Source organism: Orbicella faveolata, unplaced genomic scaffold (genome assembly GCF_042242905.1).
Source record: "Orbicella faveolata isolate gen_17 unplaced genomic scaffold, um_ofav_v1 contig_25, whole genome shotgun sequence".
NCBI classification, from domain to species: domain Eukaryota; kingdom Metazoa; phylum Cnidaria; class Anthozoa; order Scleractinia; family Merulinidae; genus Orbicella; species Orbicella faveolata.
The window spans coordinates 30,994,482-31,009,007 of record NW_028301553.1 but is presented as its reverse complement, the minus strand read 5'-3'; the positions used below and the strand labels follow the sequence as shown (position 1 = coordinate 31,009,007).

The following is a 14,526-nucleotide window of genomic DNA, read 5'->3' as shown; positions in this document are numbered from 1 at the left end:
CAGCCCAAACGCAAATTTTCGTTTTCTCGTTTGTTCAGAAGCCTCAGAAGTGACTCAGAAGACGTTAAATGCAAGTCAAATATATTTTGGGTTCTTGTTTTTGAAAAAAAATTAGCGTTTCGCATTTCTCTCCCGCTTCCCGCCCTCTTAGAACTCCCGCTTCCCGCCCTTTCCTCTCCCGCCTCCCGTACCCCTCCCGCCCCCATGACCGCCCCCACTTTCTAGGGCATCGTAGCTGTTTTGTATGGTCTGCGAAAGGTTCACAAGGCTGGATGCCCTTTTCGCCCAATTGTTTTCTCCGTGAACACCTACACTTGCAATCTTGCTTCCTACCTCGTTGGCATACTTCAGCCAATTTCCACCAACCAGCACACGGTTTAAGATTCAATTAGTTTTGTAGATTGGGCCAAAACCTACAAACATAACAACGGAATAATGTACTCTTTGGATGTCACCTCTCTATACACAAAGGTGCCACTTGATGAAACAATACAGATTATTCTAGACAGCCGATTATATTATCTCCCTGATCCTCCGCAATTACCTCGTTCTGCTTTGCAGAATCTCTTAGGGTTTGCCACTAAGAAGAGCCATTTTATATTTGATGGCCAATACATCGATCAGATTGATGGTGTAGCCAAGGGTTCACCTTTAGGCCCAGTTTTGGCCAACATTTTCATGTGCCACTTTGACGAAAAATTTTTGATGAACAGCAGATTCTCTCCTTCACTTTGGTTCAGATATGTAGATGACACCTTCATCATGTGTGACAGCAAAGATAATGCTAATGAGTTTTTAAGTTTTCTATCAAATAGTCGACATGATAGCATCAAATTTACCATTGAATTTGAAGAAGACAATAAGATTCAATTTTTAGACATCCTTTTTAAACGCTGCCCTGACAACACTTTCTCCACATCTGTCTACTGGAAGAAGGCATTCACAGGCCTCTACAGTAAGTGGGATTCATTCACACTTCGTAAGTACACAATCGACCTCATCCGCACAGTCACCTATCGATGCTTCCGAATCTGCTCTTCACCATCTTTGTTGCAAGTCGCTATTAAATAGCTGAGAAAGCTCCTGTTGCAAAATGGTTACCCTCAAGGTGTTATCACGTTCAACATTAACGATATATCGCCAGTAAATCAGTAAATACAATAGCATCTAGTCTAACTTTGGCTCCCTCTCTGTCACAGAACGCTACGCTCACAGGAGGGAGGGACCCTCTCTATCGACAGAGCGTATCCTTGCATGACAGAGAGATCCCGAATTGGACTAAGTGGTATCCCGATATCTTGTACCTTCCGATAACTAGGCTTGATTTCCGCCGCTCAGTCGAGTCCAGTCAACGTTCCTACCCGAGGGGTCTTCGAGGAGGAGCTCGGGCTCCTTTCTGGGACAGTACAGCGACAAGTAATCGAGGCTATCCTATAACTAGAAGCAGAAGTTTGAAACATTGTTATTTTACCCCCGTTCTCCATATCTAGAACTCCTGATTTCTTGAATAAAATTTCGTTTAGCCGATTATCTTGAAGGTTCAAAAATTGCTGTTTTCCACTATGACTTTTCACTGAAGTCACAGTGGAATCAGCAACTGCTGTATGAACTGTGCTATACCTTTGGTTCATTAACTCGTGCTGGTCATAATTTGCTGTTAGTCATAAATTATTATTTAAATTGAACAAACTGGTGTGGAAACGAAGATACAGGGAGCCTTGTTCAAATTTCACATTGGATTGATCTGGCAACCCCGACGTGAAGTCATGGGCTCGACTGATCAAAAGACGATATGAAACATTGCAACACGGATTCATATCTGTTCAAGGATCTTCCTAAAGTTATTGAAATGAAAGATTCTGGGAACGATGAAAGAAGAGCCTTGGCTGTCGAAGGCAGGAATGGAAAGGTCCGACTGAACTACAGGAACAAAAATGACAACCATTGTCCAGTTAGTTTGAAGGACATCTCGTACTCAGAACACCACATCATTTGTTTTTTCCGGCGGGGCTAACAGAGAGACGAAAGGACTTGGGCCCGAGAAGCTTTCTTTCTTTGTATAGACTCTTCAGAGGTCCTGGAAAGCTATACCCAAACATTTCAAAGTTAGCTCGGAATATCCAACCAAGGATGTCAATCCATTCTAAAGGAATCTGCGAGTAATACTCAAGTAACGAGGCAGATGTATCCGAAGCTTTTTTCTTGTATGCAGACCGTTTTGCGTCCTCTCCAGATATGCCTGCTGCTGCTATCAAGTCTGCTAGATCTTCCTCCATTGTTTCATAGTGTCCTATAAAGTCATATTTGATGGCACACATTGCACAAAAATTCGCGTAATTATCCCAGTGGAAGTCCATGACTGGGGTGGTCTCGTTGCTTCCTTTGGTTACCAAATATTGAATAAATTCACGAAAAGTAATGTCGTCGAGCCTCGTTAACGCTTGCCGTGTGGCGTTTGGACAGAAGTTCTTAAGAATTTCCCTACCGTGAAATTCAAGAATTGGGCGGTCTACTCGTCTTAGATGAACAAACTTGTCTTTGTACGCTGACAGAATGCGCTCGAACGGTTCACGAACAAACGTGAACTTGAAATATGTTTCCAACATCATGGTGAGCTTGTCTGCTGGTAGTGGCCATAACCTCGGTACGTTTATCCCACGAACTCCTGGAAACAACATCAGCCTGATTTCTCGACTGGCACATTTTGGTGTGATGCAATAGATTACTTTAAGACTCTCATTCACCGATACATGGCGAGGAAGAGGTTGTGTTTCAAGACCAACTTTCCCGGTTCGCTTGCAAAAATTTTTAATCAATTTTTTCCGTTCTTGCTGTCTTAATTGTCTGGAGTGAAACCCCTGAAACAGACAGAAGCAATTGAAGTCAATTTCCAGGAACTGATGATTTATCAAAGGAACAAAATACGAGGAGCTCTGTATGGGGGAATATTGACTTCGTCATTTGAGCACTAGCGTGACTTCAAATTTAGTAATTTCACATTTATCTTATTTTTGATTGGTTCGTTTTAAGCATGCGCCGACAGGGGATTATTTGCTCTGGTTTGCTATAAGCTTGCCTTGTGAGACTGAATATCCCGGAGTGGGAGAAAATCCCATATAAATAGGACATGGCGCTCGTAGGAAATTTTGAAAGAACCCCTAAGAGGTCCTAAGATCCTGCTTTGTGAGCGTGGCTTAACCTAAGAGGTACCAACACTAAAACAAAACATTATCTTGAGGAAATTTTCAAGATAGAAATTTTTTCAAGGTAGAAACATCAACTCGGAAAAAAATCCGAGTTCCAGATGGGATTTGAACCCACGACCCTGCGTGATCTAGTCGGATGTTCTAACCACTGAGCTACTGGAGACTCTATGGTGAGCACGGGTGAAATGTGCGTCTTTGACTGGAAGCGCATCGCGCGGTCACACAGCCAAATGATGTCTAGGCGCACATGAACTCACTAACTACATCGCGCAGTCACATTAAGGCATATCAAAGATGCAACCAACCACCCTCCAAAGTGAGTATTATAAGGAAATTTTCAAGGTAGAAATTTTTTCAAGGTAGAAACATCAAATTTGGCTGTCATGAAATCTCATTCTTTAATGATGGGGGCCTCAAACTTGGCCATTTTGATATTTTCGACATGCTTTTTCCATTTCTGGCTTTCGTTAAGTTACAGCCCATAATTTTATGAAAAATAGGCCACGTGATGGCTTAGCTGCAAAGGGCCTATTGTCACATTCTGATTGGTTGTATGTTTGTAAACTAAGACTAACCCATGAACCCTGCTTGGGTATAACTATAGTTGGTCTGTATTGTTTTGGATCACCGAGGCGTAAATTTTCTAACTATAGTTAGAGCGAACAGAGAATCGAAGCGGTCACATTACCGAAATAGCTAACTATAGTCATCCCTGTCTTAACTATAGTTAGTAGCCTAGATGTGACCGCAGCCATTGTCGTTTTATAAGACTATTTAAGGTTACACAATATCTTGAGAGTACTACTTTAGTGGATTTTTCTTTTTGAGAAAAACAAAAGGTCGCTTTAAAATCTAACAGTTCCCAAAAAATGAAAGTAAAATCTTATATAATTTTTTTTTTTTTTTTTAAATTAAAGTTAATAAAAGAGTCCTCATAGTGCGTCGGCTTTTTGTGCGAAACGGCCGTTCATCCGGTAGCTCTTATTACAAGGGCCTCATTATCATTTTCTTGTTTACAAACCACTTGTGGACAAGCCAGTTATGCTCTCGAATTAATTCGCTCTTCCATGCTACCTATCACTCCTTATTGAGATCATGAAACGTGCTATAAAAAGGAAGAGGAAAATCTTTGGATTTAACTATAAAAAATTGCGATAACATATTTCTAAGCATATTAAGAAAGTTAAAAATTTTTTGTTTAAAAAACGACGACGTTTCGACGTTGAGCTAACGTCATTATCAAGTCAAAATGATAGTTGATAAAAAATGTATAAATAGTCAGTAAAACAATAGTTCAGTGGATGTGCTAAAATGTTTAAAATTAAGCAAAGAGTTTTGCACGGATGGAGTCAGTTTGCGTGTTCAAGCTTGGATTCCGTTCCTTTATGCAAAGCATCTCATAGACGAGGCAATCAAATTTCCCTTGGCACTTTCGGAGAATTCGAAACTGGCTTTCGTTGAGGAGCCTTATGTCCCCGTGGGCTTCCACTGAAAAAGTGTTTTCCAATCGCCGAGTTTTTATGTTCAGCAATACGTTGGTGGAGGTGTCGGGCTGTGTAGCCGACATAATCTGCATCGCACAGATCACAGGAAAATAAATAAACCACGCATTGTTGATTTACGATCGGAGGCTTGATTTCTTTGGGCTTGAGATCTTGTTCCAGTTTCTTGCTAATAAATACTGGTTGTAGGGTAGTGCCAATCTTATGATTGAGATCGCCCATTTGCCTTCTAACCGCGTTAGCTGATGTTTGGTCCTTGAAGGGGAGACTAACTCGCAAGACACGGCTGTCTTCCACTTGTCTTTCACGTACACCGGCTGAAAGGTTCTGGATAAATTTGTTAATGGTGGAATTAATGGTCGTTATCGGATAATCAAGTCGAGTAAAGATGGAGCGAAGTCTAGTGTATTTCGAAATCAGGCAATTATTAACCAGCAAGTCTTCTTGTGGTTGTATGTAGATCCCCTTACAATGGCTTTTCTCTGTTACTTGGGTTAAGTCGCCGAGTTTAAGTTGCCCAAGGTCTCTCAAGTCGCCATGATTGTACTATTAATTTTCCTTATGTAGCCCAAAGATGGCTAACACGTTCCAAAGTAGAATGCTCAGTTGTTATATAGTTCATGCTACCAAATCAGAGGAGCCTGAGAAAAGATGAGAGAAGTTAAAAATGATTAAATTGTCGCATCCTCAATGTGGGTTAAGTCAGGCCTAAAAATCGCCGAGTTTAAGTTGCCCAAGGTCTCTCAAGTCGCTATGATTTTACTAGTAATTTTCCTTATATAGCCCAAAGATGGCTAACACGTCCCAAAGTATATCGTAGAATGCTCAGTTGTTATATAGTTCATGCCACCAAATCAGAGGAGAAAAGATGAGAAAAGTTAAAAATGATCAAACTGTCGTATCCTCAATGTGTTATTTTCTTGCACTCATTTTACTCAAAAAGACTCTTAAGAGGTCCCGGAAAGTCGTAACTAAACATCTCAAAGTTGGCTCTGAACAACCGACCAAGGATGTCGATCCATTCTATGGGAATCTGCGAGTAATAACTGACCAATAAGGAGGCGGTATCGGATTTATTGTTGGCGCGAGCATCAAATCTCTCTGCCACTTTAGGCGATACCCCTGCTGCCTCTATGAAATCTGCCAAGTCTTGATCAAAAGTTTCGTAATGACCTATAAAGTCATAGTTGATGGCACACATTCCACATATATTGACGTAATTGTCCCAGTGCCAGTCCATAACAGGCGTGCTCTTGTTACTTCCTTTGGTTACTAAATATTGAATAAATTCACGAAAAGTTATGTCATCGAGTTTTTTAAGTGCACTCTTTGAAGCATGTGGACGGAAGTTCTTCAGGATTTTTTTGCCGTGAAATTCACGAATTTTGCGGTCTACGGATACCTGCCTTAGATTGATAAACTTGTCTTTGTACGCCGACAGAATGCGCTCGAACGGCTCACGAACAAACGTGAACTTGAAATATGTTTGCAACATCCGCTTTTGCTGGTCAGGAGGAAATGAATTCAATCGCAAGTTCCCTCTTAGGCCTTTGTTAAAGTGATACAGCATTGTCCTCCACTGCCTGGAAGCCACTTTAGGTGTTACACAGTATAGTATTTTGAGAGAAGGAATCACTGCCAAGTGAAAAGGGTCTGGCATGGCATTGTGTCCAGTCTTTTGACAAAACTTCTCAACCAGCTTTCTGCGTTCTTGTTGTCGTAACTCTCTTGGAGTGTTAAGAATATATGATTCCTATGAAGAAGAAATGAATTAAGTAGTTTGTTAGTCTCAGTTCCAACCAATGGAAACATATTGCAGATATGATCTATGTCATTTTGTAATACAATAGCCAGAACGGAACAATCACAGAGTATTCAAACTTGAAAGCACCTCAAGATACGGTGTGTGATGTATACCATGCCTGGAGTATTTAAGTCGAAATACAAAAATAGCTGGATTTTCCTGGTTCAGTTGAAGTTGGGCGTTCTTTTTAGAGCTCAGTCAAGTTATTTTGAGATATTCTGGCCTCGAACAAACTGACCTTTAATCGAAAGAAATTCTGGAAATATTAAAAGTTTATTCAGATAGATAAACACCACAGAGATAATAATGAACCATAAAGGAACAAGGATGGAAAAGGATGGAGAAGATTAACCTGGATTGCAAACGAAGAACTTAAAAATTTAAGCTAAACTATGTCCAAACGGTGAAGTTAGGTAGCTCCCTTAAAGCCTTTAATTACCAATTTTCTGCCAAGTTACAATTTGAAACTATGGTGAGAGGAAAATGATGTCATTTTCTTTTAGGAAAGGGATGCAATTCAACTTTGTTATACTGGTCTTGGAAAAGTTAATATACAACCTAATTTTCTCTGTGCAAGAGATGAGAAAGATCAAGAGAGATATTCCCGTCATGCTCAATTTCCAAACCAACCATGCACAACATGCCGAAATCAATGCACAGTAACCCTCAATTGCACGTTCTGAACCACACTTATTTCCACCCGTTTCCACCAGTGTAAAAAGTCTAAGAACCATACCTGTACAGTGTGTGCAATTGAATCCTCTTTTATCGCTTCCAAGGCATAAATTTGCACTAAGAAGGAAAAAAAAGAAAGGATTTGACAGTTACACATCATTTGTGTGGAGGCAACTTCTGGTGGAGGGATACGATGAGGTCGGGAATGCTTGTCGTCTCGCTTCGCAATCAAGGATTGTGGCCTCACTTTGAGTGTTGATGACAAAACACCATGCACTAATTTTAGCTTTCAAAGTATCTTTTAGGATGCACTATGTAATTAATTTCTAAGGTTTCTTTAAACCGTAAGAAAAATTGTTTAACCGTTAGCCGTAGGCCGTAAAGAAGGCAAAATATCCCGCCAGCCGTATATAGGAATCCGAAGACAAATAGTTTTCTTTAAAATCGAATTTTTAACAATTATTAAAATGCAAGATAAGAAACCGTTTTCAATATTACATAAATTCGGTCTATGAGATATGCGGCTTAACGTTCGCTGAAAAAGAAAATAAAAATTTAGACAAATATTAAAAAATATATATGTATGGTCAGATCCACAAATTGTCTACCAGTCTACTGTCTGTTGCATTCATTTTCAATACTGACAGTAATCGAAGAATTGAAAGTTTACAATTTTTCTGACAACCTAATTTTCGAATTTCTCCGGCGTAGCGCGGATGGGTCCTCGTGTCTTACCATTTTTTGTCTACAGGTAGCTGCAGGTACGACTTAAAGTAAATGAGGTTATTTTGTGTAAATGTTCATTTTAACGAGAATAAACCGTTACGAATAGTATGGTTGAAAATCAGTGCGTGCGAGCTGGAAATTGCGCAGTTTTCAGGCAGTCCTTGCATGAACTAAAATGCAACAGCAGGACTTCTCTCGTTATAAATATATACAGTTGGCCTTTCTTTACCAAGGTATGGTGATATTTTTAGTATTCTGTCTTTCCTGACTAAACCACTGCCTAATTAGCAGAGGACATCTTCGCCATTTTTAATTCACGCCAAACCCGCCAAACCCTGCACACGTCATGTGATAGTCTGTCACGTAACGAGATCAACTAACAATTCATTCTGCCTTATAAATAAAGTCTAAACAAATATATTGCCATCGTGAACGAAACAGATATAGCAAAGAAACAGACCTAACAAATGTCACAAATTTTAACCGTACAGTGAAACTCTATGGAACGAAATAACGATACATTTTTTTCACGGGAAACAAATGTGACCAGTTAATGAAAGTAAAGATAAAGCAAAAGCACAATAATCTTCGGTGAAAGGCATAAAGATAATGGTTGCTTTAACTCCAGCAGAAAAAGAATGTCTTGTTCTTTCCTTGATCTGGTTGGTGGCTTTTGTGGTACAGAGTAACGAGCAAAGCATCAGTCCACTCAGACAGTATCGCTGTCATCATGCAGCAAGGATATCAGAAGCTACGTACCAGCGTTTGTTACAGTTTTCAGGATGAGACAGAGATGGAACTTATATTAACACGAAGCGGGATTTTCGTGAAGCCCGTCAATTTTTCGGAAATGACTGTTTGCCCATTACATCCATTACATCGGATGGAGAAGAGCTAGTAGATTATGTTCTGTGCCTCAGGATGTCTCCGGTCACAAAAAGGAATCCAAACGAGTACCCGCAGCAGAAAGGGGAATTACTTTGCAGCACTTACGAAAAACCTCGTACCCGTCGGATCAGTAAGCGATTACAATGAGTAATCTCACGGCTTGTAAGAATTGATGTTCTTCTAATTTATTCTCACTTTATACGCAAGGATAAAAATCTACCTCTTCCGATGGGTTGGGCCCTGAAGACAATTAAGAAAAAGGTGCGTTTTACAAAGAAACAAACCGAGTTCTTTACTGACCAATTTCAAAAAGGGGAGCAAAGTGGACGGAAAAGCGATCCACAGGAAATTTTTAAAGCAATGAACTTAGCAAGAGACCAAGCGGGGGAACGCCGATTTCAACCTGATGAAGTCCTTACGTCGCAGCAGATTAGTGGCTTCTTTAGCTGTCTTTCAACAAAGAAACGATTAGAAGTCGAAGTCGCCGGTAACGAAGCTAAAACTAGTCAAGTTTCAGAAGTGGCCAAGGAGAGCGCCGACGAGAACGAAATTTCCGCCGAAACTAAGAGTCATCTATCAGCTGTATGTGCAAATATGACGAGAGATGTGGCTATTGAGCATCCGACTGTATCTTTCGATCTTAACATCTCAGTGAACTTGTACAAAAACGTACACTCACAACTTTAAGGTGGCTAAAAACAGTTTCCAGCAGTTAGATTTTGATGGGCCATTATAACCACTCTTTATCATTTGATGGTTCAGTGATGATATAAAAAACTGCCCAATCATTGGTGAACACGTTCTATTCATTTTCATGACACCATAGGTTACCATAGCAACAGTATGACCTGCTAAAAACACCCTTAATTACAGCTTTAGGGGCTTATAATTCAAAAACGGCACGGTGAATTTTTCTTATATTATCAAATTTTAACAAGCATGACAAGACGCAACTTTTAGCAAAGCTTAAAAAAATCGGTACATAAGGTTCAGAGCCCCCTTAAATTTTCAAAACTTTAGGCTCAAGAGTGGATAGACTAAGAGACATTTGCATCAATATTTCTGACATCTCACCTCAAATCGCACGACTCACACAATTAGTCCAGGAGCGTGCCAGCTCTTTCAAGTAACTGAGCACTACGTGTCTCACGAATAACTGATCTGCGGATTGTAAATGGCGGTGCGTGTATACAAAGTAGCTGTAAATTTACAAGAAGGCGTTGCCTGACAGCAGAATCATGCATATCGGATTTCAGTCGCTCGAGCTCAGCACTGTTTGCGGAATCTCCTCCAGTTGGACAATTTTCAGTGAATTCGAAACTGGCGAGTGCCGGAGGCGCAGAAGGGATGCAAATACCAGTGGACGCGAGGCAAACGTATACTAACGGCTGTGTGGCAAATTTAACCTGTTGAGAGCAATTCAATTGTTCAACCTGCTGTGTGCAGAATTATGCAGAATTATTGTGCGATTCTCAGGGCAGGAAAAGTCGAAATTTTTGTTTTTCCTGGCTCATTATATGAAAATCAAGTGCAGCTATAGACATTTTAATACGTTTCTAGTCATTTCATCGGCAAGTGAAGATATAACTGATGAAAACAATTATTTGTGTACAACGAGTTTGATTTTTTTATTATGCATTTCATTATGTCGTCGTAGTCATTTAACCGAACTGATCTTTCTTTGAGAGTTAAAGGTCCCTATAAGATAAAACCCAAATCGTGAAGAACTATCTTTCAGGGCTTCTTGGTTCTGTTATTGTAAACTTTGAGACACTACCGCATGAATTTTTGCCAAGCTATTCTAGGCCACCTTTGCGCCACCTTTGCCTTGATTTTAAATGGCCGAAGATGTCGTTTGTACACAGAACCGTAGCTCCCCCTGGAATAACAAGAGACAAAAACTATCACTTTGTCTCGATAAAGCAAGTCCAACCCATATATCTATAGAGCGTTTTCACGTGACGTCATCAAATTCTTAAATCCAAAACTAGAGAGCCACCAAAGTTTTTATCCTCATCAGTCATAAGAGGTGCTAAAGTTATATCTGTTTACAACTTTCCAGCTTTAGCTCTTCGTTTGGAAACCAGCGCATTTTGAATTTCGAAGTTATTGCGGTGCGTCACATAAAACTGCGATCGCGTTTGTCGAAAAGTATGTATTTATCTCGTGATTTTTTAGCCATTTAAGACGTTGTCGTATTTAGAAAACTGCTTATTTAACTGTTTATTTGTTCAGTGCGGATAATTATTGTCCCAGATAACCAAAGTAAGTTCCAGATGTTAACACTATTTTCCAGCTGCCATATTTGTGTACTACAGAGGAACACCAACATGGCGGCTCCACTAGGCTCTGTAACTTTGCGCGGAGCATATCGACGAATATCTCAACTTTGGGACAACGCACGCGGCACACCTTAAACTTGGAGAACTGTCTTCTTTATTTATCTCCCGTAATATCACAATTTCCTGACCTTATCCACTGAATGGTTTTTGATTTTATTTTTTCATGGCGTGATAATGAAAACGCTCTATAGCTAGAGAAGTCTTTCTGTTACATTTTCGTTCTTATGACAACTGCCCGAAAAGTGCATAATTTAATGATCGCGCATGGTGAAATTTGAGTTACTTATCCCCGGAGAGTTCTTAACGGTTTAATCCCGAAAAAAATAAATATTTCAAAAGTCTAACCCCATTTCCGTTCGTTTCGATAATCTTTGGTTTTTACTGACATTTACTCTTAAGCTTCATGCATAACTATTAATTACAACCATCATAACGGTCCATTTCACATGGTTAGCAAAAAATTTGCATACCATTACTCTAGATTTAATGCATGCTCAGTATAAAGTGTGTTTTCGAGATCACGAAACAAAAATGACACAAACTAGCAACTGATCAGAATCTTTTTTCCTTTACTTGTTTTTAATTGCTGTTTTTCATTGAATGCGTTACATTGTAGAGTAACTGTATGCCTTTGTGACAGCATCTTGGCGAGTAGATGGAAATAGCGAACAAACAGTTACATGTAACAACTGTCGGCAGTGGGCAATACTAAATTTATTTTCCAACAATTTTCTCAGTCGGTGAAAGTTTGACTTCGAGCGGTTTTTTGTCGCTCTCAGAGGATCATAGGGAACGAGAGGAAAACAGGAAGTTAAACTTGTTAAACCTGTATCTTAAAGTAAAGATATCGTGAGGTGTCGTTTCTCGCGTTATTTGCATTCAGTTGCGTGCTAAATTGAATACCAAAACCATTCATAACGATTTGTTGAAGCTGAGGACTTGTAGGAATAAGAAACACAAGACCTGAGTGCGATCCTTATGTCCTTATTAGAAACTGATTCAAATATTGAGCACACTACCTGATTACAAGACAAATTAAACGCTTACCTGAGTCGAGATTCATCTTCATTTGCTTTGTGTACAGTTTGATTAGCAATATTCCAGTAGTTAAAAGAGCCAAAAGCAATAACGGTTTGATCGCCTTCATCTTCACCAACAACAATTCGATCCGTCCAGAACTGAATATTATTTCGTCTCCTTTCGTTAAGGAAGTTCGCGCTAATTGTTTCTGCGTATTCTTACTGCGCACGCAAATTCACACGCCACGTCATGCATCGAGCGCACGCTAAGTAATAAAATGAACAATTATAGGGTAGATGGCCATCGCTATAGCTTTTGCCTGCCTTGGACGTTCGGTGACCCCTATTTTTCTTTCGATGGATCATTTTCTCTAACGATTTTCTATGTTTAGCGAAAAAATGAAGAAAATCTATCGATTAGAAGCTTGAAGTTTTGGCAAAATGCACCATCGAATTTTAGCTCTTCGTTTATCTGTGCGGCGGTTTCAAAGGCCTTTTAAAGGGTTAAGTTTTGTGAAAACCTTGGCAACGTTTGGAATTATTAACGCAACGGACTCACTTCTACAAAATATTACTAGTATAGCTTGTCTCCGTTGATTCATCTTTGATATTTAAAGCTAAAAACCCTGGAGATCATGCTGATTTACACTCGCCAATTTTTCAAAATTAGACTAGTTTTCCACACGCTTAGCTTTATCTCTGAAACGAAGTCCGCGACCCCATTTTTTTCCATTTCTGAAACAAGTAATTCATTATCTGTCCACAGTAGAAGTTTGAAGAAAATCCATCGATTAGAACATTTTCTTGCGAACGTCCTTAATTAGCAGATCGAGTAATGAGCGAGAACTGGGGCTTTAGTAAAGTTTTCAGGTTAACAGCTTAGCAACCCGGCGACAGAATTTCAAATCTATCGAGTAGTGGATACCGTAAATTCTCGAATTAGCGGCCGGGTCGCTTATTTGAAATTTATTAGAAGACGAGGGCACTTATACGAGGGAGGCGTATAATCGAGGGCAGGCGCTTATTTAATTTTTCCCAAGTCTTAGCGAGATATGATAATTTTTTAAAGCCGCCAAAAAATCACAAATTCGTTACGGCCCCACGTCTGGTCAAAACACCTTATCATAAACTTCGTTCTGTTCAATCCGCATCACAATAACACTCCAGTTTGAGCCTGGAAATTTATTTTTGAGGAGTTTACAAGGTTTTTCAGGCCGATTATACTTCTGTGGATTGATTTTCGGGGTCAAGACGAGCCGCTTAAAATCAAGAAAATTTGCTTCCTCAAATATTCTTAATTACGCACACTTTTTCAAGCAGCAAATTTGCTTCCCGGTAAAACACCGAAACACCTAATATTCTGACATTTTGAAAGAAGAAATGTCAGTGTAAAATCTGGTATGAAAATTATGTTGGGGCTTTTCATCGGCGCTGAGTACTAACGCCCTCAAAATCGTCGTAATCACAACACTAACCGGCTAGTAACAAAAACAATAGGGAAGTGCCTGTGACCAGATAATCAAAAGGAACGTGAAGATGTCTTCTTGTATTTGATTTCCTCGGTGTTTGGACTTGACCTGTCACAGAAAAGTCATGTTTAGCTCACATTCTGTAAGATATAATATTCAAATATTGGTGTATTCAGAATCCTTACACGATAACCGTACAAAGCGACAACAACTAAAAACAGACCTGCTCAGTAATTGCCTCCAATATTAACAATAATAATAATAATAATAATAATAATAGTAATAGTAATAGTAATAGTAATAGTAATAGTAATAGTAATAGTAATAGTAATAGTAATAGTAATAGTAATAGTAATAGTAATAGTAATAGTAATAGTAATAGTAATAGTAATAGTAATAGTAATAGTAATAGTAATAGTAATAGTAATAGTAATAGTAATAGTAATAGTAATAGTAATAGTAATAGTAATAGTAATAGTAATAGTAATAGTAATAGTAATAGTAATAGTAATAGTAATAGTAATAGTAATAGTAATAGTAATAGTAATAGTAATAGTAATAGTAATAGTAATAGTAATAGTAATAGTAATAGTAATAGTAATAGTAATAGTAATAGTAATAGTAATAGTAATAGTAATAGTAATAGTAATAGTAATAGTAATAGTAATAGTAATAGTAATAATAATAATAACAATAATAGCTAATCGAAAGCCGAAAAATAGTAAATGAACGCGCGTGATCTCGATAGGATTGCTAGCTGTAATTTCATTTATTAGTACTAGTTAAATTTTCCGCGAGTTCTCAACTATCTGTAAAATTGAATTTCACCCTATTTCCCAGCTATAAAAAATTTTTGCAGCCATCTGTTAATCTTCACATGATTATCGTTTCGCCA

The 14,526-nt window shown here is 38.8% G+C and overlaps 2 protein-coding genes across 2 annotated transcripts; both read right to left on the bottom strand.

The window, feature by feature from the left end:
• Window positions 1–1,988: 1,988 nt before the first annotated feature.
• Window positions 1,989–2,609, bottom strand: LOC110041889 (carbohydrate sulfotransferase 11-like). Its single transcript, XM_020747217.2, has one exon. The coding sequence runs from the start codon at window positions 2,607–2,609 to the stop codon at window positions 1,989–1,991; it is 621 nt and encodes a 206-aa protein (XP_020602876.2).
• A 970-nt stretch (window positions 2,610–3,579) lies between these two features.
• LOC110059229 (carbohydrate sulfotransferase 11-like) lies at window positions 3,580–12,528 on the bottom strand. The gene is made up of 3 exons (XM_089294754.1): window positions 12,191–12,528; window positions 7,249–7,304; window positions 3,580–6,461 (listed from the first exon to the last, which is right to left on the bottom strand). Exons 1-3 carry the CDS (start codon window positions 12,288–12,290, stop codon window positions 5,640–5,642), a joined length of 978 nt encoding a protein of 325 aa, XP_089150880.1. The 5' UTR covers window positions 12,291–12,528; the 3' UTR covers window positions 3,580–5,639.
• Window positions 12,529–14,526: the final 1,998 nt, after the last annotated feature.